The following is a 26070-nucleotide window of genomic DNA, read 5'->3' as shown; positions in this document are numbered from 1 at the left end:
TTTGTTTTTTGAGACAAGAGTCTCACTCTGTTACCCAGGCTGGAGTGCAGTGGCACAATCTCGTCTCACCGCAACCTTTTCCTCCCAGGTTCAAGCGATTCTCCTGCCTCAGCCTCCCAAGGTAGCTGGGATTACAGGCGTGCACCACCATGCCTGGCTAATTTTGCATTTTTAGTAGAGATAGGGTTTCACCATGTTGGCCAGGCTGGTCTTGAACTCCTGACTTCAGGTGATCCATTTGCCTTGGCCTCCCAAAGTGCTGGGATTACAGGCATAAGCCACCGTGTCTAGCCTCATAACATTATTTATAAAAGTACAAAAGTGTTTAAACCACCCAAATGCCTGAAGTGAAAAATACAACCATTAAAAATTGTTTTTAAAGACTATTTAATGGCATGAAATTCACAAAATGATGTTGAATAAATAACACATACACACACTTATACAGGAAAAGGGCTAGAAGAAAATAACAAAATGTTTACAGTAATTACCTCTAAGAGGTAGACTATGGGTTTTTAAAATATTTTTCCTCATGATTTTTTTTCATTTTCAGTTGTTTATGATGAGTATATAATACTTTTATAATCAGAAAAAATACTTTCAACATGTTTTTGAAGATTATGTGACACTGTAAAAAATGTTCAAATATATTAAGTAGAAAACAGATTAAAAAAAACTGTATGTACATTAAGATTCCTAGTTTCATGAATTCTGTGTTCTTTGGGTTTTTTTAGAGTGAACATGAACTTTTTTTTTTTCTTTGGAACAGTATTGCATTCTGTTGCCCTGACTAGAGTACAGTGGCACAATCATGGCTCACTGCAGCCTCGACCTCCAGGTCTCAGGTGATCCTCTTACCTCAGCCTCCCAAGTAGCTACGACTCCAGGCACATGCCACTACACCCAGTTAATTTTTGTATTTTTTTGTAGAGACCGAGTTTCACCCTGTTGCCCGGGCTGGTCTCAAACTCCGGGCTCAAATGACCCACCTGCCTCAGCCTCCCACAGTGCTGGGATTATAGGCAGAAGGCACCACGCCCAGTCGAACATGATGAACTTTTATAATAAAAACAATTAGACTTTAGTCTTGTCTGTGTCACAATTAAAATTGGGTCACCTGTCTAAGCCCCTATTGCACAACTGCCTGCCTCTATTGAGGTCCCTTTGGTTGCAAGACTCGGAAACCCAACCAGCCTGGCTTAAGCCCAAAGGAGGGGTGAGGTAAGAGTTGCGACATTCGCAAATACAAATACAGGATGCCAGGTCAATTTGAATTTCAGATAAAGAACTAATAAATTTTTAGTATACACATGTCCCAAATATTGCACAGGGCATACTTGTATTATATCCTAATTGCAGCCTGTAACTTAATAACAAGTTAACAGTGATCACTTGGCAGCCTGACTCAGTTTCCCAGAGGCTGGCAACCAGCAGTGAAAAAGAATAAGGAGGACCTAAGTGGACTGGGAATGCATGTTGTGGCTTGTTAGGTAAAGTGTGACACGTTTTCATTTTTAGCTTGTATACCTGCATGTCCACAGAAAGTACTTATAAGAAATATGTTAAACATGCACTTTGGACTCTAAATATTGGTTATGTAAATTGAAGAATATGGGATTGAAGAGCTAGCAAAATCCTCTGACTTCACTTTTTATTTTATATATTTCTGCATAGTATAAATTTTTTCATAATTTTAAAAACTAAGACATAATTTTTAAACTAATAACAGTTTTTTAGAGCACTTTTAGTTTACAGGAAAAACTGAGCAGAAAGTGCAGAGAGTTTCCACAGACCGTTGACCCTTGAACATGGGTTTGAATGGCATGGGCCCACTTCTAATTCGATCTCTTCTGCCTCTCCCACCCTCAAGACAGCAAGACCAACTCCTCCTCTTCCTGCCCCTCCTCAGCCTACTCAATGTGAAGACAATGAGGATGAAGACCTTTATGATGGTCCATTTCCACTTAATGAATAGTAAATATATTTTCTCTTCCTTATGATTTTCTTAGTAGTGTTTTCTTTTATCTAGCTTACTTTATTGTAAGAATACAGTATATAATACACATCACTTACAAAATATCTGTGAATTGACTATGTTCTCCATAAGGCTTCAGGTCAATGGTCAGGTATTAGCAGGTAAGTTCTGAGGGAGTCAAAAGTTATACGTGGGGCCAGGCACAGTGGCTCGCATCTGTAATCCCAGCACTTTGGGAGGCCAAGGTGGGTGGATCACCTGAGGTCAGGAGTTCAAGACCAGCCTGGCCAACATGGTGAAACCCTGTCCCTACTAAAAATACAAAAATTAGCTTGGTATGGTGGCGTGCACCTGTAATCCCAGCTACTTGGGAGGCTGAGGCAGGAGAATCGCTTGAACTCGGGAGGCGGAGGTTGCAGTAAGCTGAGACCTTGCCACTGCACTCCAGCCTGGGTGACAGAGCAAGACTTTTGAGCCAAGTACCGTCTCAAAAAAAAAAAAGTTATACGTGGTTTTTCAACCGTTCAGGAGTCAGCACTCTTAATCCCCGAGTTGTTCAAGGGTCAATTGTAATACATAAGTTTTTTAAAACTCCAAACCACCGAAATGCATTTACCAGACAAAACACTGTCAACTGTGTTTGTCTCCAAAATGGTACCAGCAATGCATCCCTGACCCTCCCTCCATGCACACATGGCTCCTCCCACCACAAGGCGGCCTGTGTCTCCTCCTCCTTTAATCTGGGCTGGCACAGCAGCTTTCTATGACCAAGAGATTGTGACCAAAATTACGTAACTACCCTATTTATGATGCCTATACCTATGCTTAACACTTACGCTTGTCATTTTTATGTACTGCCCATAATTTGTGGTATGAGTATGCACTGTCTTTTTACTTTAAAAAAGGTCATTACAGGCTGGGCGCGGTGGCTCATGCCTGTAATACCAACACTTTGGGAGGCCGAGGCAGGCGGATCACAAGGTCAAGAGATTGAGACCATCCTGGCCAACATGGTGAAACTCTGTCTCTATTAAAAGTATAAAAATTAGCTGGGCGTGGTGGCGGGCACCTGTAGTCCCAGCTACTCAGTAGGCTGAGGCAGGAGAATCGCTTGAACCCGGGAGGCGGAGGTTGCAGTGAGCCGAGATCACGCCACTGCACTCTAGCATGGGTGACAGAGCGAGACGCTGTCTCAAAAAAAAAAAAAAAAGGTCATTACAAAAGGAATTTATTTAAACAAAATTTTTAAACAAAAGTTTAGAAAGTAGAAGGCACAAATCTCTCCTCCATCTTCTGGAACCATACCTCACAGTTAATCACTCTTATCAGTTCTGCTTTTTATTATAAAAAACACACGCACACACACATGAAGTGAACAATAAGAGAGAGAGAGAGAAAAAAGTACATTCCAGAGCAGAGTGAAACCAATTTCTTCCATAAAAATATACCTATCATACAAGCGCCTGTGTTGGGAGACAATTCTTTATAGTCTCTCACAACATGCACATCTTGCAAGTAAACACTTTTATCCCGATTGTATTTTCAAGGATGCTTGTACATGTTGAGTATCCCTTATCCAAAATGTTTGGTACCAGAAGTATTTCGAATTTTGGATTTATTTATTTATTTATGTATTTATTTATTTGAGATGAAGTCTCACTCTGTTGCCCAGGCTGGAGTGCAGTGACACAATCTCAGCTCACTGCAACCACCACCTTCTCTTGCCTCAGCCTCCCAAGTAGCTGGGACTATAGGCGCGTGCCACCACATCTGGTTAATTTTTGTATTTTTAGTAGAGACGGGGATTCACCATGTTGGCCAGGCTGGTCTTGAACTCCTGACCTCATGTGGTCTGCCCACCTAGGCCTCCCAAAGAGCTAGAATTACAGGCATGAACCACCACTCCCGGCTGGATATATATATTTTTTTAATTTTGCAATAATTGCATTATACTTACCCAGTTGAGCATCCCAAAGCTGAAATTCCAAAATCTGAAATATCCCAATGAGCGTTTTGAGTACTACCTTTGAGCGTCATGTTGGCACTCAGAAGTTTCAGATTTGGGAGCATTCTGGATTTCAGGTTTTTGGATTAGGGATGCTCAACCTGCACAGCAAGCATCCTTGGAGGGGAGAGTCTCTCTCTGCAACTGAGGACAGGCGTGCTCACTGCCCCATATAGAAGACTTGCATTCCCTCAGCTTGGGCTTCCTCTCCCATAACACAGCCCCCTGCACATGAGGTGTGTGACTCTACTGTCACCCTGCTTTGCGAATACTCTGGCTGTTGCTGTTGCCTCTGTCTCTGACTCGGGGGTCTTCTGTCTTCTGCCAGCATCCCTGAAACCGAGTCAGGCTAACAAGTCACAATTGCTAACTTGTTAACAAGTTGCAGGCTGCAATTAGGGTAAAATCTCAGACCTTTCCTAATTCTTGATATTTTCATGAGTATGTTTCTTTAAGTCATTTTTATTTACTTTTTTTTTTTCCTAATTCTTTTTTTTTCTTTTCTTTTCTTTTTTTTTTTTTATTATACTTTAGGGTTTTAGGGTACATGTGCACAATGTGCAGGTTTGTTACATATGTATCCATGTGCCATGTTGATTTCCTGCACCCATTAACTCGTCATTTAGCATTAGGTGTATCTCCTAATGCTGTCCCTCCCCCCTCCCCCCGCCCCACAACAGTCCCCGGAGCGTGATGTTCCCCTTCCTGTGTCCATGAGTTCTCATTGTTCAATTCCCACCTATGAGTGAGAACATGCGGTGTTTGGTTTTTTGTCCTTGCGATAGTTTACTGAGAATGATGGTTTCCAGTTTCATCCATGTCCCTACAAAGGACACGAACTCATCATTTTTTATGGCTGCATAGTATTCCATGGTGTATATGTGCCACATTTTCTTAATCCAGTCTATCGTTGTTGGACATTTGGGTTGGTTCCGACTCTTTGCTATTGTGAATAGTGCTGCAGTAAACATACGTGTGCATGTGTCTTTATAGCAGCATGATTTATAGTCCTTTGGGTATATACCCAGTAATGGGATGGCTGGGTCAAATGGTATTTCTAGTTCGAGATCCCTGAGGAATCGCCACACTGACTTCCACAATGGTTGAACTAGTTTACAGTCCCACCAACAGTGTAAAAGTGTTCCTATTTCTCCACATCCTCTCCAGCACCTGTTGTTTCCTGATTTTTTAATGATGGCCATTCTAACTGGTGTGAGATGGTATCTCACTGTGGTTTTGATTTGCATTTCTCTGATGGCCAGTGATGAGGAGCATTTCCTCATGTGTTTTTTGGCTGCATAAATGTCTTCTTTTGAGAAGTGCCTGTTCATGTCCTCTGCCCACTTTTTGATGGGGTTGTTTGTTTTTTTCTTGTAAATTTGTTTGAGTTCATTGTAGATTCTGGATATTAGCCCTTTGTCAGATGAGTAGGTTGCAAAAATTTTCTCCCATTGTGTAGGTTGCCTGTTCACTCTGATGATAGTTTCTTTTGCTGTGCAGAAGCTCTTTAGTTTAATGAGATCCCATTTGTCGATTTTGGCTTTTGTTGCCATTGCTTTTGGTGTTTTAGACACGAAGTCCTTGCCCACGCCTATGTCCTGAATGGTATTGCCTAGGTTTTCTTGTAGGATTTTAATGGTTTTAGGTCTAACATATAAGTCTTTAATCCATCTTGAATTAATTTTTGTATAAGGTGTAAGGAGGGGATCCAGTTGCAGCTTTCTACATATGGCTAGCCAGTTTTCCCAGCACCATTTATTAAATAGGGAATCCTTTCCCCATTTCTTGTTTTTGTCAGGTTTGTCAAAGATCAGATAGTTGTAGCTATGCGGCATCATTTCTGAGGGCTCTGTTCTGTTCCATTGATCTATGTCTCTGTTGTGGTACCAGTACCATGCTGTTTTGGTTACTGTAGCCTTGTAGTAGAGTTTAAAGTCAGGTAGCGTGATGCCTCCAGCTTTGTTCTTTTGGCTTAGGATTGACTTGGCGATGCGGGCTCTTTTTTGGTTCCATATGAACTTTAAAGTAGTTTTTTCCAATTCTGTGAAGAAAGTCATTGGTAGCTTGATGGGGATGGCATTGAATCTATAAATTACCTTGGGCAGTATGGCCATTTTCACGATATTGATTCTTCCAACCCATGAGCATGGAATGTTCTTCCATTTGTTTGTATCCTCTTTTATTTCATTGAGCAGTGGTTTGTAGTTCTCCTTGAAGAGGTCCTTCACATCCCTTGTAAGTTGGATTCCTAGGTATTTTATTCTCTTTGAAGCAATTGTGAATGGGAGTTCACTCATGATTTGGCTCTCTGTTTGTCTGTTATTGGTATACAAGAATGCTTGTGATTTTTGTACATTAATTTTGTATCCTGAGACTTTGCTGAAGTTGCTAATCAGCTTAAGGAGATTTTGGGCTGAGACAATGGGGTTTTCTAGATATACAATCATGTCATCTGCAAACAGGGACAATTTGACTTCCTCTTTTCCTAATTGAATACCCTTTATTTCCTTCTCCTGCCTGATTGCTCTGGCCAGAACTTCCAGCACTATGTTGAATAGGAGCAGTGAGAGAGGGCATCCCTGTCTTGTGCCAGTTTTCAGAGGGAATGCTTCCAGTTTTTGCCCATTCAGTATGATATTGGCTGTGGGTTTGTTGTAGATAGCTCTTATTATTTTGAGATACGTCCCATCAATACCTAATTTATTGAGAGTTTTTAGCATGAAGGGTTGTTGAATTTTGTCAAAGGCCTTTTCTGCATCTATTGAGATAATCATGTGGTTTTTGTCTTTGGTTCTGTTTATATGCTGGATTACATTTATTGATTTGCGTATGTTGAACCAGCCTTGCATCCCAGGGATGAAGCCCACTTGATCATGGTGGATAAGCTTTTTGATGTGCTGCTGGATTCGGTTTGCCAGTATTTTATTGAGGATTTTTGCATCAATGTTCATCAAGGATATTGGTCTGAAATTCTCTTTTTTGGTTATGTCTCTGCCAGGTTTTGGTATCAGGACGATGCTGGCTTCGTAAAATGTGTTAGGGAGGATTCCCTCTTTTTCTATCGATTGGAATAGTTTCAGAAGGAATGGTACCAGTTCCTCCTTGTACCTCTGGTAGAATTCAGCTGTGAATCCATCAGGTCCTGGACTCTTTTTGGTTGGTAAGCTATTGATTATTGCCACAATTTCAGAACCTGTTATTGGTCTATTCAGAGATTCAACTTCTTCCTGGTTTAGTCTTGGAAGGGTGTATTTGTCGAGGAATTTATCCATTTCTTCCAGATTTTCTAGTTTATTTGCATAGAGGTGTTTGTAGTATTCTCTGATGGTAGATTGTATTTCTGTGGGATCGGTGGTGATATCCCCTTTTTCGTTTTTTATTGCATCTATTTGATTCTTCTCTCTTTTCTTCTTTATTAGTCTTGCTAGCGGTCCATCAATTTTGTTGATCTTTTCAAAAAACCAGCTCCTGGATTCATTAATTTTTTTGAAGGGTTTTTTGTGTCTCTATTTCCTTCAGTTCTGCTCTGATTTTAGTTATTTCTAGCCTTCTGCTAGCTTTTGAATGTGTTTGCTCTTGCTTTTCTAGTTCTTTTAATTGTGATGTTAGGGTGTCAATCTTGGATCTTTCCTGCTTTCTCTTGTGGGCATTTAGTGCTATAAATTTCCCTCTACATACTGCTTTGAACGTGTCCCAGAGATTCTGGTATGTTGTGTCTTTGTTCTCGTTGGTTTCAAAGAACATCTTTATTTCTGCCTTCATTTCATTATGTACCCAATAGTCATTCAGGAGCAGGTTGTTCAGTTTCCATGTAGTTGAGCGGTTTTGACTGAGTTTCTTAATCCTGAGTTCTAGTTTGATTGCACTGTGGTCTGAGAGATAGCTTGTTATAATCTCTGTTCTTTTACATTTGCTGAGAAGAGCTTTACTTCCAACTATGTGATCAATTTTGGAATAGGTGTGGTGTGGTGCTGAAAAAAATGTATATTCTGTTGATTTGGGGTGGAGAGTTCTGTAGATGTCTATTAGGTCCACTTTATGTAGAGCTGAGTTCAATTCCTGGATATCCTTGTTAACTTTCTGTCTCGTTGATCTGTCTAATGCTGACAGTGGGGTGTTAAAATCTCCCATTATTATTGTGTGGGAGTTTAAGTCCCTTTGTAGGTCACTGAGGACTTGCTTTATGAATCTGGGTGCTCCTGTGTTGGGTGCATATATATTTAGGATAGTTAGCTCTTCTTGTTGAATTGATCCCTTTACCATTATGTAATGGCCTTCTTTGTCTCTTTTGATCTTTGTTGGTTTAAAGTCTATTTTATCAGAGACTAGGATTGCAACCCCTGCCTTTTTTTGTTTTCCAGTTGCTTGATAGATCTTCCTCCATCCCTTTATTTTGAGTCTATGTGTGTCTCTGCACGTGAGATGGGTTTCCTGAATACAGCACATTGATGGGTCCTGACTCCTTATCCAGTTTGCCAGTCTGTGTCTTTTGATTGGAGCATTTAGCCCATTTACATTTAACGTGAATATTGTTATGTGTGAATCTGATCCTGTCATTATGATGTTAGTTGGTTATTTTGCTCGTTAGTTGCTATAGTTTCTTCCTAGCCTCAATGGTCTTTACAATTTGGCATGTTTTTGCAGGGGCTGGTACCGGTTGTTCCTTTCCATGTTTAGTGCTTCCTTCAGGAGCTCTTTTAGGGCAGGCCTGGTGGTGACAAAATCACTCAGCGTTTGCTTGTCTGTAAAGTATTTTATTTCTCCTTCACTTATGAAGCTTAGTTTGGCGGGATAGGAAATTCTGGGTTGAAAATTCTTTTCTTTAAGAATGTTGAATATCGGCCCCCACTCTCTTCTGGCTTGTAGAGTTTCTGCTGAGAGATCAGCTGTTAGTCTGATGGGCTTCCCTTTGTGGGTAACCCGACCTTTCTCTCTGGCTGCCCTTAACATTTTTTCCTTCATTTCAACTTTGGTGAATCTGACAATTATGTGTCTTGGAGTTGCCCTTCTCGAGGAGTATCTTTGTGGCGTTCTCTGTATTTCCTGAATCTGAATGCTGGCCTGCCTTGCTAGATTGGGGAAGTTCTCCTGGATAATATCTTGCAGAGTGTTTTCCAACTTGGTTCCATTCTCCCCATGATTTTCAGGTACACCAATCAGACGTAGGTTTGGTCTTTTCACATAGTCCCAAATTTCTTGGAGGCTTTGTTCATTTCTTTTTATTCTTTTTTCTCTAAACTTCCCTTCTCTCTTCATTTCATTCATTTCATCTTCTATCAGCGATACCCTTTCTTCCAGTTGATCGCATCTGCTACTGAGGCTTCTGCATTCTTCGCGTAGTTCTCGAAACTTGGCTTTCAGCTCCATCATCTCCTTTAAGCCCTTCTCTCCATTGGTTATTCTAGTTATCCATTCTTCTAATTTTTTTTCAAAGTTTTTAACTTCTTTGCTATTGTTTTGAATTTCCTCTCGTAGCTCAGAGTAGTTTGATCGTCTGAAGCCTTCTTCTCTCAACTCATCAAAGTCATCCTCCATCCAGCTTTGTTCCGTTGCTGGTGAGGAACTGCGTTCCTTTGGAGGAGAAGAGGTGCTCTGTTTTTTAGAGTTTCCAGTTTTTTTGGTCTGTTTTTTCCCCATCTTTGTGGTTTTGTCTACTTTTTGTCTTCGATGATGGTGATGTACAGATGGGTTTTTGGTGTGGATGTCCTTTCTGTTTGTTAATTTTCCTTCTACCAGACAAGACCCTCAGCTGCAGGTCTGTTGGAGTTTACTAGACGTCCACTCCAGACCCTGTTTGGCTGGGTGTCAGCAGCGGTGGCTGCAGAACAGCGGATTTTCGTGAGACCACAAATTCAGCTGTCTGATAGTTCCTCTGAAAGTTTTGTCTCAGAGGAGTACCCGGTTGAATGAGGTGTCAGTCTGTCCCTACTAGGGGGATGCCTCCCAGTTAGGCTGCTCAGGGATGAGGGACCCACTTTAGGAGGCAGTCTGTCCGTTCTCAGATCTCCAGCTGCGTGCTGGGAGAACCACTACTCTCTTCAAAGCTGTCAGTCAGACAGGGACATTTAAGGCTGTGGAGGTTCTCGCTGAGTTTTTGGTTGTCTGTGCCCTGCCCCCAGAGGTGGAGCCTACAGAGGCAGGCAGGCCTCCTTGAGCTGTGGTGGGCTCCACCCAGTTCGAGCTTCCTGGCTGCTTTGTTTACCTAAGCAAGCCTGGGCAATGGCGGGCGCCCCTCCCCCAGCCTCGTTGCCGCCTTGCAGCGTGATCTCAGACTGCTGTGCTAGCAATCAGCAAGACTCTGTGGGCATAGGACCCTCCGAGCCAGGTGCGGGACACAATCTCCTAGTGAGCCGTTTTCCAGGCCCGTTGGAAAAGCGCAGTATTAGGACGGGACTGACCCAATATTCCAGGTGCCGTCTGTTTCCCCTTTCTTTGACTAGGAAAGGGAACTCCCTGACCCCTTGCGCTTCCCGAGTGAGGCAATGCCTCGCCCTGCTTCGGCTCGCGCACAGTGCGCTTCACCGACTGTCCTGAACCCACTGTTAGGCACTCCCTAGTGAGGTGAAACCGGTACCTCAAGCAGAAATGCAGAAATCACCCGTCTTCTGTGTCGCTGGGGCTGGGAGCTGGAGACCAGAGCTGTTCCTATTCAGCCATCTTGGCTCCACCCCACTTTAAGTCATTTTTAAACTACAAAATGTGGGTTTTCTCAGCTACACAGTTCCAACCACTGGCCTATCAGCCAAGTACTCTTGAGCATCTATTTATTCCCTGCCATGATTTTTCTCCATTTCTGATACAATCTCCCATTCTCAACAATCCTACAGGTTTCCCAAAACATACAGACAAAGACATACATTGCCTACAAAGACTTGATATCTTCAGGGTGAAAAATAAGCAGAGGTCAAGTTCTAAGAGTGAAAAAGCAGGCACTTCCTGAACAGCAGAGCCAAAGCACACGCGGCCAAGGAGCACACTGGAAAGGGGATGAACAGGTAAACAATTTTGCATCCCAAGCTCAGGAGAATTTAACAATGCACTTCCACCTCTCCCCATACGAGAGTGGAAACGCTGGCGTTACGTAATTCCAGAAAAGGGGCTGGGCACAGTGACCCACGCCTGTAATCTCAACACTTTGGGAAGCTGAGGCAGGTGGATTGCTTTCAGTCAGGAGTTCAAGACCAGTCTGACCAACATGGTGAAACCCCATCTCTACTAAAAATATAAAAAAATAGCCAGGCATAGTGGCATGCACCTGTAATCCCAGCTACTCAGGACGCTGAGGCAGGAGAATCCACCCTGGAAGTGGAGGCTGCAGTGAGCCAGGATCACCCCATTGCACTCCAGCCTGGGCAACGTGACAGAGCAACACTCAGTCTCAAGAAGAAAAAAAAGATAATTCCAGAAAAGGAAAGTCCATCTGCTCCACAGACTTTGCAGACAGTGCTGAGGTATGGGTGGATGGCATTTTCAGGGTTTACTAGCAGGCAACTTAAAGCAGAACTGTCAGGGGTTTGCTCTGCCTATCGTCTTCCATCTGGAAATAACGCTAAGATTTGCAGAATAATGCTCTCGGAGATCAAGGAAATGACCTTAGGAGGTAGCATGAGGAAGGTTGACCAGGAAAAAAAAATGACTGACAGGGACAGTAAGCCTGGACACATACTCAGAAGTCCCTGAATTTCTGTCAATCTACAGCTGGGATTGATTCTCACTGGCTGGGATGAAAACTGTGGCCCTGCCTGAAGGCTCAGGCACAGACAGAGTGGCCATTCTGATGCGGTGAAAGGAAGCAACGTGAAGGAGAATGACATATAGGAACTTACCCAATAGTAGGGCTGATGTTGTGGTCAAAGTGATCCTGGACAAATCGACACACGATGCTTGATTTCCCAACCCCAGTGTCCTAGGAGAGAATGAGGATACAACCATGAAGATGAAGGGTGGCAACTCTGACCTCACAGATAACCAGAGGACAGGACTGGCTATTTCTGGTTGATGAGACTGGGAGAGGGAGTGGGGGGATATTTTCTTCTATGTCTTACCAATATTTTCTATAATAAAATTGTATTGCTTTCACAGAAAGAAAAGTATGGTAAAAATAAGTTTCAGAAACATGTCTGACATGTATACAATATTTAACCAAAAATGAACATGTTCACTATGGATGTATTTTCAGAAATTTTGAAATCTTGGGAGGGGTCTAGAGAAGAAGTACGTGAACATACCACATTGTTTGGGCAGAAACAGAATTCGTTCTGTTCAAAACCTCGCATTCAAAAGACACGTAATCTGTTTCTCTAGGTATCACCCTTTAAGACCTATTAATTCTAATTTCTATGTTTCTAGCATTTTCTCTTTAGAATCTGATGGTTGGGTAATAACTTCCAAATTTTGCTTAATTATATAATGGTCTTGTCTCAGTTCTTTCTCTCTTAAATCATTCTTTAAAGCTGATTAGGACGAAGGTCCAATTACACACTGGGAATTCAATGCACGCATTTATATCCACTCCCTTCCAAAGCCCTTGTAAAGTGGTTTAAGAAGTAAAAGACACAAATTCACAAGGTCAAAGAGATAGGAGAAGAGACAACACCAGACAAGTGGTATCAACAAAATCCCGGAGGACAAGCAGTCCCTGAGAATGAAGAAGCTGAAACCAAACTGCTGGCAGGGAGAGAAGCCGATAAAGAAGCAAGTCAATTCATGCCACAGAATCTCAGAAAACATCAAGCATTGTAGGGCATGGCTGAAAACAGATCAGCTGAAAGGCCACATAACAACATACCCTTGGAGCCACAGGCCACATAACCAGCGTCAGAGCTTTACTCTCCAGGAAGCCTGCATCAGACGGAGCTGGGCTTGGGGACATCAGGCACAGGTAAGGAAGGGGCCAGGGGATGTTCGCCCTAAGCTGGATAAGCCCACACAGAAGCCGTGAAGGCTCCCCTCTAGGTAAGAGAAAAAAAAGCTCTAGAGTTCCTGATATTTGGGATCCCCTTACCAAAGGCCATGTGTGCAGCAGTTGACAAGCCCCAATACAAACAGAGCTTTCAACTTACATTTTTAACTTTTTCAATATAAACACTCACTAAGAAATACCAGACATTTATATGCTCCCCTACACACACACACGCACACACACACACACACACAAAACAGCAGGATGTTATTTTAAAAGATCATTCAGAGAATACAACCAACCTCTTAGAAATTTAAAATATGGCTAGGTGTAGTGGTTCACACCAGTAATCCCAGCACTTTGGGAGGCCAAGGCAGGATGAACACTTGAGGCCAAGAGTTCAGGACCAGCCTGGGCAACACAGCAAGACCCCTGACTCTACAAAAAAATGTAAAAATTAGCCGGGTGTGGTGACATGGGCCTGTAGTCCCAGGTACTTGGGAGGCTGAGGCAGGAAGATGGCTTGAGCCCGGGAGTTCAAGGGTGCGGTGAGCTATGATTGTGCCACTGCACTCAGCCTGGGTGACAGAGTGAGATTCTGTCTCAAAAAATATATATATTAAAAATATGATGGTAGAAATTAAAATTTCATGGAGGAGTTAGAAAATAAAGTCAGGAAGTTGCCCAAAAAGTAGAAGAAAGTAGAAAAAAGCATCTGCCCTCAATTGCTAATGGCTGCTGTTCTGAGAGAGGCAGGAAGGGCAGAGGGCACAGGACCGGAGGCTTTATCAACACAGATCGCCATTGCCAACATGTTCCTACTGAAAGGATCATGGAGGTGTTCTGAAAACTATAAACAAAACGGGAACAAGTGATTTATCTAGAGAATGAAAAAATAGTTGATTCGGTTCTCTTACATTAGAGGTATAAATTTGAAAGCCAAAGGATCAAGGATGAAATGTTGAAATTCAGAGAAACGTGGTTTTCTTCAGACACTGAAATATGAAGTGGGATTTGAAATACCAGCTGGCAATCTGAATTATTTTTACTCCTTCTCAGCCCTGTGTTTGGGGGACAATTCCAGCAAACCTGGGGCAACAGGGGACTTGGCTTTTAATACTCATCAGAAAACCCCTCTCTAGGAGGTCTCGCCTCCCAAGGAGAGCAGCTTGCACTGACTCTGAGCCCTAACAAACACAGCACCAAAGCTGCTGTTTATCTGCATCGTGCAAATCGATGCACAGAGTTCAAAGAGGTGACGGCAGAATCAAAACATTAGCTCCTGAGATGCCAATCGATGCCGCTGCTATTTCTGAGCTGCACCTCAAGTATGGATTCTGGCTCATGTTCCCTCGCAGTCCCCCAAACCACAACTCTTTTCATCTCAGTTGTTCTTAAGACCCCCTGTGGAAGAGCAATCCTTGCCAGACCTCAGCCCACGTAGCCCCCAAGAAACTGGACACTGAGGAATTGTGACAGCCTGCCCTGCCCTGCCCTTGAAGATTAGGAAAATGCCCCTTGCAGCAGGCAGCACACTTTCATGAGGCCAACTGATTCCTACAAACTGCCAAGGAGGCAGGGTGGGGACCTCTCCCCAACACCGACCATGCTCATTTCTACCTTTCTCCATCACAGTTTTGGAATTCTCTTTCTCAGGGCTCTTCCATTCATTCGTTCATTCACTCATTCTTCACTCGCCCAACAGGCATTCCCCAAACCCTCCCTTTCCCATGCCAACAGCAGGCTAGACCCCATTGGCGGGGGGATACCATTCCACCCTCCCTGGCCTCCAGGGGTTCTTAAGCAGGGCCAGGCACACGGCAGAAGGACCAGCACACAGTGGTGATGGGACTGCCCCACCTGTGGCCCCTCTGAGCTCAGGAGACAACTCCTCGATTTGCTCCTTTTTTCCTTCCTTGATACCCAGGCTCACCCTATCACCCAGCGAGAAACCTCGCCTGGTTTCTGTCTGCCCCGGGGCCTTCCTCCTTAGGCTGCAGGTGCTTGCTCAGTTCCCTCACGTGCCCTTGGGGCACAGGGCTGGGGGTGCATCTTCTCGGTGGGGGCACTGGTCTGGAAAGCAGCCCTTTGGAATCTATCATTTACTCTCCCAAGGGATGTGCTCAAAACAATGGACGCAAGTCTCAAAGCAGCCAACGAACAAATCCTGCAAGGCCAGCCCCAAAATGCCCTTGAAGGTGGAAAAGGAAAAAGTCGCTTGACAATGCTCAATGTTCAGCTCTACTCATCATCCTCTACAAAGGGCTCAAGCGTCAACGCCAACTTGTCTGAAGAGTTACAGCAGCAAGTGTGCTCAAATTTAGATATAAGCACTGATTTTTCAGTCAAACAACCAAGTCACTGTTTCTTTATTTTAAAACATTTTAACTCTCACCTCTTTTATAATGCACTGTCAAATGTACACTCTTACACACTTGATAGGAAAGAAATAACAGGACAAAAGGATAGACAAAGTTTTAGTTTGTCTCAGAAAGGGAAACATTTCTGCAAAGAACACCACCATCTAATCCTCTCTGACCCGTGGCTTGGGACCGCTCAAGTAGATGCAGTTCCCGACCTCCAGGGACGACTGCTGTTCCTCGGCTGGCCACCAGGGGCACACCCTACCCGCGGTTTGCTGAGGACAAGCCAGGAGCCAGGCTAAGGAGTCACTCCGCGCTGGGACTGCCCGTCCACGCAGGAACCTCGCTAGGGCTGTGACACACACACAAGGAAAGTGCCAGGGGAATAGTGGCTGTCGCATGTGAAGACACAGAGGTAGGACTCAGAAAAGAGAATGAAGCCTACTGGGTGAAGGAGCCTTGGAAGAGAGAGACAGGACCAGAGAGGCCTGTCTTTAGGGCCACACTGATGGAAACCCATCTATGTATATATTTTTCCATTTCATAAGATTCTGAGAATACCACAGGCCATCTTGTCCAGCCCCTCGTTTTGGTAAAGAGGAAACAGTGTGACTTCCTCAAGGTCACATAGCTGGTTGGTAGCATCAGAACCAAACTCTTTTGAGTCCTAGTCAAAACTTCTTAAGGCTCTTACTAGGTTAAATCAACTTCCCTGCTAAGTGTACATTTTTCCTTTATTTTTTTAAGAGGGAGGGTCTTGCTGTGTCACCCAGGCTGGAATGCAGTGGTGCAATCATAGCTCACTGCAGCCTCAAACTCCTGAGCTCAAGTGATCCTCTCGCTTCAGCCTCTCCAGTAGCCGAGACTACAGGTGTGCACCACCACACCCAGCTATTTTTAAATGTTAGGGGTTTTTTTGCAGAGACAAGGTCTTGCTATGTGGGCCAGGCTAACACAAACTCCTGGGCTCAAATGATCCTCCGACCTCAGCCTCCCAAAGTGCTGGGATTACAGGCTTGAGTCACCACACCGGCCTAAATTTCTCAAAAAAAAAAAAAAGTCAAATTTCTGGAACTCACAGATACTTTATTAGTGCTTTCTGGTTTCACATTGCATAGCTCAAGTTACTCATAGCCTGACAGGCTCTGAAGATAGCCGCTGCAGCCTTAACAGTAATGAAAGGGGCTCAAATTATTGACTGCCGGGGAGACATTAGAATAAACCCGATTCTGACTCCAGAACCTGAAATAAAGTACAGTAAAACCCTACCTGTGGGCCTGATAGTGTTTCATTGTATATTCATTTGTATAGTTGATATCAGAGAGGTGCTCACGCCCAGCAATTGGTTCCATCTACTTTCTGGGAAATGGATCTCTCATATGAGATTCCTCTCTGAGAACAACCACTTCTTCTGAAGTGACAACCTTTGCTGTTTGAATTGTCACACTTATTAATCACATGTAAACCTATAATTATGAAATCAGAAACCACAAACTTTTGGCTGCTGCCACACAAAACGCTAGGCACCACCAATCCGTGAAAACCAAGCACTAATACTTGATTCATTCCTGGACTCCTGCAACATCCTTCAAGCTTCCTACCCCTCCGGATTAAGAATGATACCTCCCAGTACAAAGAGGAGCTGCTAACATTCCTTTTGAAACTATTCAAAACAACAGAAAAAGAGGGACTCCTCCCTAACTCATTTTATGAGACCAGCATCATCCTGATACCAAAACCTGGCAGAGACACAACAAAAAAAGAAAATTTCAGGCCCATATCCCTGATGAACACCAACGCAAAAATCCTCAATAAAATACTGGCAAACTGAATCCAGCAACATATCAAAAAGCTTATCCACCACAATCAAGTCGGCTTTATCTCTGGGATGCAAAACTGGTTCAACGTATGCAAATCAATAATCATAATCCATCACATAAACAGAACCAATCACAAAAACTACATGATATGATTATCTCAATAGATGCAGAAAAGGCCTTCAATAAAATTCAACACGACTTCATGCTAAAAACTCTCAGTAAACTAGGTATTGATGGAATGTATCTCAAAATAATAACAGCTATTTATGACAGATCCACAGCCAGTATCACACTGAATGGGCAAAAGCTGGAAGCATTCCCTTTGAGAACTGGCACAAGACAAGGATGCCCTCTCTCACCACTCCTATTCAACATAGTATTGGAAGTTCTAGCCAGGGCAACGAGGCAAGAGAAAGAAATAAAGGGTATTCAAATAGGAAAAGAGGAAGTCAAATTGTCTCTGTTTGCAGATGACATGATTGCATATTTAGAAAACCCCATTGTCTCAGCCCAAAATCTCCTTAAGCTGATAAGCAACTTCAGCAAATTCTCAGGATACAAAATCAGTGTGCAAAAATCACAAGCATTTTTATACACCAATAATAAACAAACAGAGAGCCAAATCGTCAGTGAACTCCCATTCACAATTGCTGCAAAGAGAATAAAATACCTAGAAATACAACTTACAAGGGATGTGAAGGACCCCTTCAAAGAGAACTACAAACTACCACTCAACAAAATAAGAGAGGACACATACAAATGGAAAAACATTCCATGCTCATGGATAGGAAGAATCAATATCGTGATAATGGCCATACTGCCCAAAGTAATTTATAGATTCAATGCTATCCCTATCAAGCTACCAATGACTTTCTTCACAGAATTAGAAAAAACTACTTTAAATTTCATATGGAAGAAAAAAAGAGCCCATATAGCCAAGATAATCCTAAGCAAAAGGAACAAAGCTGGAGGCATCACGCTACCTGACTTCAAACTATACAAGGCTACAGTAACCAAAACAGCATGATACTGGTATGAAAACAGATATATAGACCAATGGAACAGAACAAAGGCCTCAGAAATAATGCCACACATCTACAAATATCTGATCTTTGAAAAACCTGACAAAAACAAGCAATGGGGAAAGGATTCCCTATTTAATAAATGGTGTTGGGAAAACTGGCTAGCCATATGCAGAAAACTGAAACTGGACCCCTTCCTTACACCTTATACAAAAGTTAATGCAAGATGGATTAAAGACTTAAACCTAAGACCTAAAACCATAAAAACCCTAGAAGAAAACCTAGGCAATACCATTCAGGACATAGGCATGGGCAAAGACTTCATGACTAAAACACCAAAAGGTATGGCAACAAAAGCCAAAATTGACAAATGAGAGCTAATTAAACTAAAGAGCCTCTGCACAGCAAAAGAAACTATCATCAGAGGGAACAGGCAACTTACAGAATGGGAGAAAAATTTTGCAATCTATCCATCTGACAAAAGGCTAATATCCAGAATCTACAAAGAACTTAAACAAATTTACAAGAAAAAAAACCCATCAAAAAGTGGGCAAAGGATACGAACAGACACTTCTCAAAAAAAGACATTTATGTGGCCAAAAAACATATGAAAAAAAGTTCATTATCACTGGTCATTAGAGAAATGCAAATCAAAACCACAATGAAATGCCATCTCACACCAGTTAGAATGGCGATCATTAAAAAGTCAGGAAACAACAGATGCTGAAGAGGATGTGGAGAAATAGGAATGCTTTTACACTGTTGGTGGGAGTGTAAGTTCAAACATTGTGGAAGACAGTGTGGCGATTCCTCAAGCTTCTAGAGCCAGAAATACCATTTAATCCAGCAATCCCATGACTGGGTATATACACAAAGGATTATAAATCATTCTACTGTAAAGACACATGCACACGTATGTTTATTGCAGCACTGTTCACAATAGCAAAGACTTGCCCATCAATGATAGACTTGATAAAGAAAATGTGGCACATGTACACCATGGAATACTATGAAGCCATAAAAAAGGACGAGTTCATGTCCTTTGCAGGGACACGGATGAAGCTGGAAACTATCATTCTCAGCAAACTAACACAGGAACAGAAAAGCAAACACTGCATGTTCTCACTCATAAATGGGAGTTGAACAATGAGAACATATGGACACAGGGAGGGGAGCATCACACACTGGGGCCTGTCAGGGGGCAGGGGGCAGGGGGCTAGGGGAGGGATAGCATTAGGAGAAATACCTAATGTAGATGACGGATTGATGGGTGCAGCAAACCACCATGGCACGTGTATACCTGCACGTTCTGCACATGTGTCCCAGAACTTAAAGTATAATAATAATAATAATAATTTTAAAAAAGAATGATACCTCCCAGGCAAATAGATCGTGACTACTTAATCCTGCTCTCATGGCAGACATCAGTAATCACTTCAAGACACATTATCTTATTGAACCTGCAAAGGGCCATAAAATCTTTTCAACACAGCCCTGCAGGGAATAATTGTGACTCAATCAAAGTGGCCACTGAGAAGAAAAGGCTGTCCTCTCTGGTCTCTCTTCACGACACCCACCATACTCCTACTGACTCCTTTACTACAAACTCACTAAGCACTGCTCCGCAGACTTTCAGAAATCTTCAGGTGATGAGGTATTTTAGTAAACTGGTAAGGAATATATATTGCTAATGACATTACAAATCAACATGATTCTTATGGACAGGAAATAACAACTAACAAGACCCATAAACTCAGGGATTCCATTCCTCAGAATGTAGTTAAATAAGAAAAAAAACTAAGCACAAAAATTATGGCATACATGATAGTCTTTCAAACCTTGAGTTCACTCTTCTCAGAATGTTCAGAAACAGAGAGAGTATGATTTGCCTATAATGTACACTACAGAACTGACTCTGTGGGTCACATCCCATTGGGGGTCACCTGATAATTCCAGCATCTCTTTCTGGTCTTGGAATCAGAGATAATCTGTATGACAAGGATTTTTGCATTTTTTTTTTTTATTCAGTCATCCATTTAGTTGAATGTTTAGACTTTAAGGCTTACATACTTCTTTTTGTTTGTTTTGGGTTGGGGTTTTGTTTGTTTGTTTGTTTGTTTTGAGACAAGATCTCACTCTGTCACCCAGGCTGGAGTACAGTGGCACAACATCGGCTCACTGCAACCTACTCCTTCCAGGCTCAAGAAATCCTCCTGTCTCAGCCTCCCAAGTAACTAAGACTACAGGTGCACACCACCATGCTAGGCTAATTTTTTATTTTTATTTTGGCAGAGATGAGGTCTCACTATATTGCCCAGGCTGGTCTCAAACTCCTGGCCTCAAGCAGTCCCCACCTCAGCCTCCCAAAGTGCTGAGATTACCGGCCTGAGCCATGCGCCCAGCCACATGCTTCTAAAATGTCTTCAGCATCTTCAGCATTGACAAGGAGTTAAGTTAGGGAATTCAGGAGGCCTGTACAGGGCAGCAGACCTTGTGGGCATAAAGAAATAACATAAAGAGAGAAACAGGCAGAAGTTTGCATGGTTAACAGTTTGGACTGTTCTGACTCCAAAGGTGACCAAAAGAAGTAAAGGTCCCATCAGGCACCTTGGACACCAGCATACACACCCCACCCACCCAGCCTCAGCCCGCCCCGCCTGCCAGGCAGGTGGCCTTGTGTGGAGATGCCTGCAAGTGAAGGCAGTGCATAGTAATGAGGGCAGTGCCACGCTTGCCTGGCTCACCCACTCTGGGGGCAGATGGAGCTCGCAGATGCAGAGATGAGGTCACGCAGGAAGGCGCCTCCACATCTTGGAGCAGGAGGTGCCTCAGCCCTGTCTGGAAAGAGTGACAGCCCAGCTCCTGGGCCCTGGCCTTAGCAATCCAGGCCAGGGTTACTGGACGGCTACTCCTCCCCTTTCTACAGCCCCCAAACCAGAGTCAACTCAGAGCAGAAGACAAACGGGCTCAGGAAGCTCAATCTAGGAAGCGCTGCACCTGCCCTTTTCGATTTCAAAGAATCCCCACAGAAATAATGCCACAAATTCCATATTAACCCACAAAGCACTTTTTTGAAGCTTTGTCTAAGGGGAAGAGAATATACTCCTCCCACCCACTCTCCTCCACCCCCTACACCCGGCCCCCTGCACTAGGTTTGTTACAAAGCAATCAACAGAAAACCCCAATCCTATAAATCCAACAAGAGTCTCAGGTCCCCAAAGTGAGGTATTCTATCAGTTGGCTGGACCAAAGACTGGAGGTTAAAACAAATGAACATCACTCCTAAAACTACCAGTGAACTCCCTGGAGAGCTCCAGTTCATTCCTCACTTGAGTCTGCATCTAGGCCTCCCTTTGCATCAAAGAGAACAGAAGTACTTTGCACCTGGATCCCATTCCAGGGCTTATCAGATTACGGACTTACTGGGCCTGTTTGCTCTGGGCCCTAAATCCTATGTTGGTGGTATAAAATAATTCCTCTGCACCTCAAGCACTTTTCACCAGAGGGACAATTATGCACTGAAGAGAAAAAGGTCTGATTTTTACAAGTCACAGTAACCACTACCAAAAATAAGGTGCCATAAAAGCAGAAAACATTGTCAAACTCAAGTCCATCCTGTGCTGTTGTTATTACCACCCATTCTATAAGATTCCTTTTGGTGGTGGAGAGAGCAGATCTCACTCAAGCAGAGTAAATCTCAGTCTTCACACTCTGTTCTAGGAAAAACTGAGCTAGCAATGCAAGAAAATGCAACTCCAGGCCTGTTACTGTAGTGAGAAAACCATGCCACAAAATTATTTGAGGAAAACACAGTATCAATAAAAAGCTCTGGGCAGCCGGGTGTAGTGGCTCACACCTGTAATTCCCAGCACTTTGGGAGACCAAGGGGGTCAGATCATTTGAGGCCAGGAGTTCAAGACCGACCTGGCCAACATGGCGAAACCCTGTATCTACTAAAAATACAAAAATTAGCCAGGCGTGGTGGCGAGAGCCTGTAATTCCAGCTACATGGGAGGCTGAAGCAAAAGAATTGCTTGAACCCAGGAGGTGTAGGTTGCAGTGAGCCAAGATCGGCATTGCACTCCAGCCTGGGTAACGGAGCAACACTCTGTCTCAAAAAAAAAACAAAACAAACAAAAAAAAAACAAAACAAAGAAAAAAAAAGGTGGGTTCTGCACTGGGTCTGAGTCACTAGACTTCGTTTTATCTACCTACCTCATGAGGGAAAATATTCCTTATAGAAGTAAATTTAAACTAATACATGGCATAAGTAACTCAAGTATTTAGATTAATGCCCCGTGGACATTAATGAGCATAGCTTGGAAATGTCCACAGTTCCCTCCATGAAAGAATCAGAAGCCCACATACAGAGAATAAGGTGCCACATTTGAGATACAAAAAAATGGCCAGGAGAGATGTAAAACATCCTACCAGAGAATATGAAAAAATAAGCAGAAAGGAAGGGCATGGAAGCCACAAAAACAAGATGATTCGACGGTGCAAATGGGAGCCCATGCACCCATGTTCACACACTTATCTCACTTAGTCCTCACAGCAGCCCTTTGTCAAGGGTAGGAGAGATGGCTTCATCCTCAATTCCCGCATAAGGAAAACATGGATTCTCCTAGTGGGCCTGTAACTAGCAAGGGCAGAGTCAAGACTCAGACTTCCCATTCTCCATATCCAGTGCACTGTTCACCAGCCAAACCATCTCTCCAGGAGGCACGCACAAATGCATGCATGAATTCATCCACTGATTCACCGTCCGTGCAGTCAGCAGTATGCAAGGACAGGGGATAAAAAGATTATGTCCTGATTACTGCAGTGAGGACACTTACAAATGAGACTTAAACTTTACAAAGGAATCAAAGGCAGGAGGTTAGGGCGACAGTGACCGAACTAATTGTACAGGCAATCCCCACTCCATCAACTGGATTGCTGATGGCTGAGTTCCAAGTGAGCATTTGTTGGCTACGCATGTGAAACTAAAATATGCGTTTTTCCATTGAACTGACGCTGTAAATAAAGAATGATTATTTCCCAAGCTTGCTGCTGAGCTACAGCACTCTACAGTGTACACCCACATTCACTGACAACATTGTTTCCATAGGAAAACTTACTCTAATTTCATATCAGATTTCAACCAGTCTGACCCCAACTCCAGGCCTTCAGTAGAAGCAGAAGCTCCAGGACTGTAAGACCTTCGGTGAACAAAAGGCCTAGTGGATTTGGACTTTCCTAAAACTGCCATCAGTGTAAATCTTCCACAGGAGCAAAGATGAGCAAAATAATAATATTGATGATGAGAAAAGCTGACATTTACTAACCATATAAAAAGTTCTAGGCACCAAGCTAAGCACTTCCTATGGAAAAGTATCAGCTATTATCTGATCTAACAGTATTAGATATTGTTTCTGCTCCATTAAATCTCTTCTATCCTACTGGAACTCCAATTATGCCTACGTTAAACTTTTTCACCAGAACTGTTCCTAATAAGAAAATATTTGTAATATTTAAAAATACTGTCCCTTTCTGCTATTGTTAAATTTATTTTTCTCTCATTCTCGCAGAGCTGGCCTATTTGGTGGATTCCCAAGTTCAGCCATCTTTCAGCCACTGAGCGTTCTGGCCTCAATGGTGGTGGCTCCCCTACCCTGCTGGTGGCAAATGAAACTCCTGCTGCTGAGTTCTAGGAAAGCCAGGGCCACTGACATTATCAGGAGCGAAAAACCAAAGTGCCAGAGGCTCCATGTCTCTCCTAGCCCAGCTCTTAAGGAAGACCGCACCACCAATCTCTCCTCCTCCCCTACTCTTCAGATTAGTTAAAGAAGGAAGACGACTTTTAAATGGGGAAGAAGAGCAAGTTCCATAACTCCTTCAGTTCCGTTTTTCTTATAATAGCCCCACTGCTTCTTGGCATTTCCAGAGAGCAGTTTGTACCGATGTACAAACTCTGTGCCGCTAAGCAGAAATAGAGAATGTGGCCTTAACTGTTAAAAAAAAACAAAAAAAAAAACACAGTTTCTTACTTAAATCATACTTCCTATCCAAGGAACCACCTGTTTTTTTTGCCACCTTTCTTCACAAGCAACACATGTGTGAGCTCCTCACTGGGCAACATGGGTCACTGATGAGTGATATGGGCACCCACCTCCTGGAGGGAGCATTCGCAGATCATCTGGAATAACCTGGCTTACCAAGCAAGGCACCACGCTCTAAACTTTGGATTTTTATTGCTACATTCTGCAGTTTTTTACAAGACAATCTTTACTGTTCCTGAGTTGCATATCTAGCAAAAAAGGATGAAGAATCATGACAATTGCAGTAGGCAGCTTCTAAAATGGCTCCCAATAATCCCCACCTCCCAGTATTCACTCCCATATGGCCTGGACCCAATGACTTGCTCCTAAGAAATGGAATGCAGCAAAAGTGGCAGATGTCACCTCCAAGGGGGAGGTTATAAAAGGTAATGGTGGCTGGGCACGGTGGCTCACACGTGTAATCCTAGCACTTTGGGAGGCCGAGGCAGGTGGATCACCCGAGCTCAGTAGTTTGAGACCACCCTGGCCAACATGGTGAAACCCCATCTCTACTAAAAATATTAAAAATTAGCCAGGCATGGTAGTGTGCACCTGTAATCCCAGCTACTTGGGAGGCTGAGGCACGAGAATCGTTTGAACCCGAGAGACAGAGGTTGCAGTGAGCCAAGATCACACCACTGCACTCCAGCCTGGGCAACAGAGCAAGATTCTGTCTTAAATAAATAAATAAATAAACAAATGAAAGGTGCTTGCGGCCCTCTTTTTTCATACTCCCTCTCTCCCTCTTGCCTGCTTGCTCTTGCAAGCTGCCATGCATGAAGAGGATGCAAAGCAGGGAGCTGAGAGAGGCCTCAGGGCACATATACAACAGGTCACCAGGAACTGCATCCTGGTGACAACCACCAAGGGAGCCTGAAAGCAGACCCTGCCCCGGTTCCATCATGAGATGACTGCAGCCCCAGCTAACACCTGTTGTAGACTTGTAAGAGATCCCCCAGCCCGAGGACCTACTAAGCCATGCCCAATTCCTGACCCACAAAAACCGTGACATAATCAGTGCATGTTGTTTTAAGCTGTTAGGTTTGGGGACAACAGCAATGGGCAACTAATACAGGCATAATGGAAGGCATTTAGTAAGCACTGACTCTCCAGGCTTGTTACATGTTTAATCTTTCAACAACCCTAATGAAGTAGGGTTATCCTCATTTTGCAAATCAGGACATTAAGGTTTAGGGTAGGTCAGCAGTGTGAGGGGTTGATGAGAGCAAAGTTTTATAGGATTATGGGGTTCTGCTCTGGGAGCAGTGATTCTGAATATTCCTATAGGAGTCTACTCTCTGGGCTGTAAGAAAAGAAAGATATCACATTGCTTTAACTGACAAAACCTATTTAGAGTGATTTAAGCACTAGTGATAAAGCTACCATCAGCAAATGAAGTTAGCATGGCTACAGAGCTACCATGTAATACAGTCATTTAGTCTAAGAGTAAATCTCTAGGGAAGATATCACAGCATCCAAGATCAGAAAGAAGAGAATTGGGGATTTCAGAACTTGCTTTTACGATCTCATTATAGACATTTCAGAGTTGCTTTGAGTAACCATTAAAACAGCTCCCTGTGAAATGTTATGTCATTTTATTAAGTGCCTTTTCATCTCAGTAGAAAAACTCTCCTTCATTTGGTATCATTTCCACACACTGTGACTCAACAGGGAACCTAACACAGGATGGGGCTGTTTCAGTTCCTCCCATCTCACCTCCCCATTCCACGCGTCCTTAGCGGGGGCCTTGGGAACCGTGACAAGACATGTTAGGGGAAACAGGATTGTTCTTCCACCCTGCAGATTGCCCACAGCCAGGATCTTTAGTCCTGGGACCCGACAGACAGAGGGAGAAGGGAAGCATGAACACCTCCCGGAGCTCACTGCCTCATCTCTCGGCTTT

At 43.3% G+C, this 26070-nt stretch overlaps 1 protein-coding gene across 1 annotated transcript in view; it reads right to left on the bottom strand.

The window, feature by feature from the left end:
* RAB31 (RAB31, member RAS oncogene family) overlaps positions 1 to 26070 on the bottom strand; it is a 167726-nt gene that overhangs the window by 91052 nt on the left and 50604 nt on the right. The window contains exon 2 of the mRNA XM_055238449.2: positions 11807 to 11886. Coding sequence (XP_055094424.1) covers positions 11807 to 11886 — 80 coding nt within the window. The remainder of the gene's footprint in view (positions 1 to 11806; positions 11887 to 26070) is intronic.

Source organism: Symphalangus syndactylus, chromosome 1, assembly GCF_028878055.3.
Source record: "Symphalangus syndactylus isolate Jambi chromosome 1, NHGRI_mSymSyn1-v2.1_pri, whole genome shotgun sequence".
Lineage (NCBI taxonomy): Eukaryota > Metazoa > Chordata > Mammalia > Primates > Hylobatidae > Symphalangus > Symphalangus syndactylus.
This window is presented reverse-complemented; position numbering and strand designations above follow the sequence as displayed.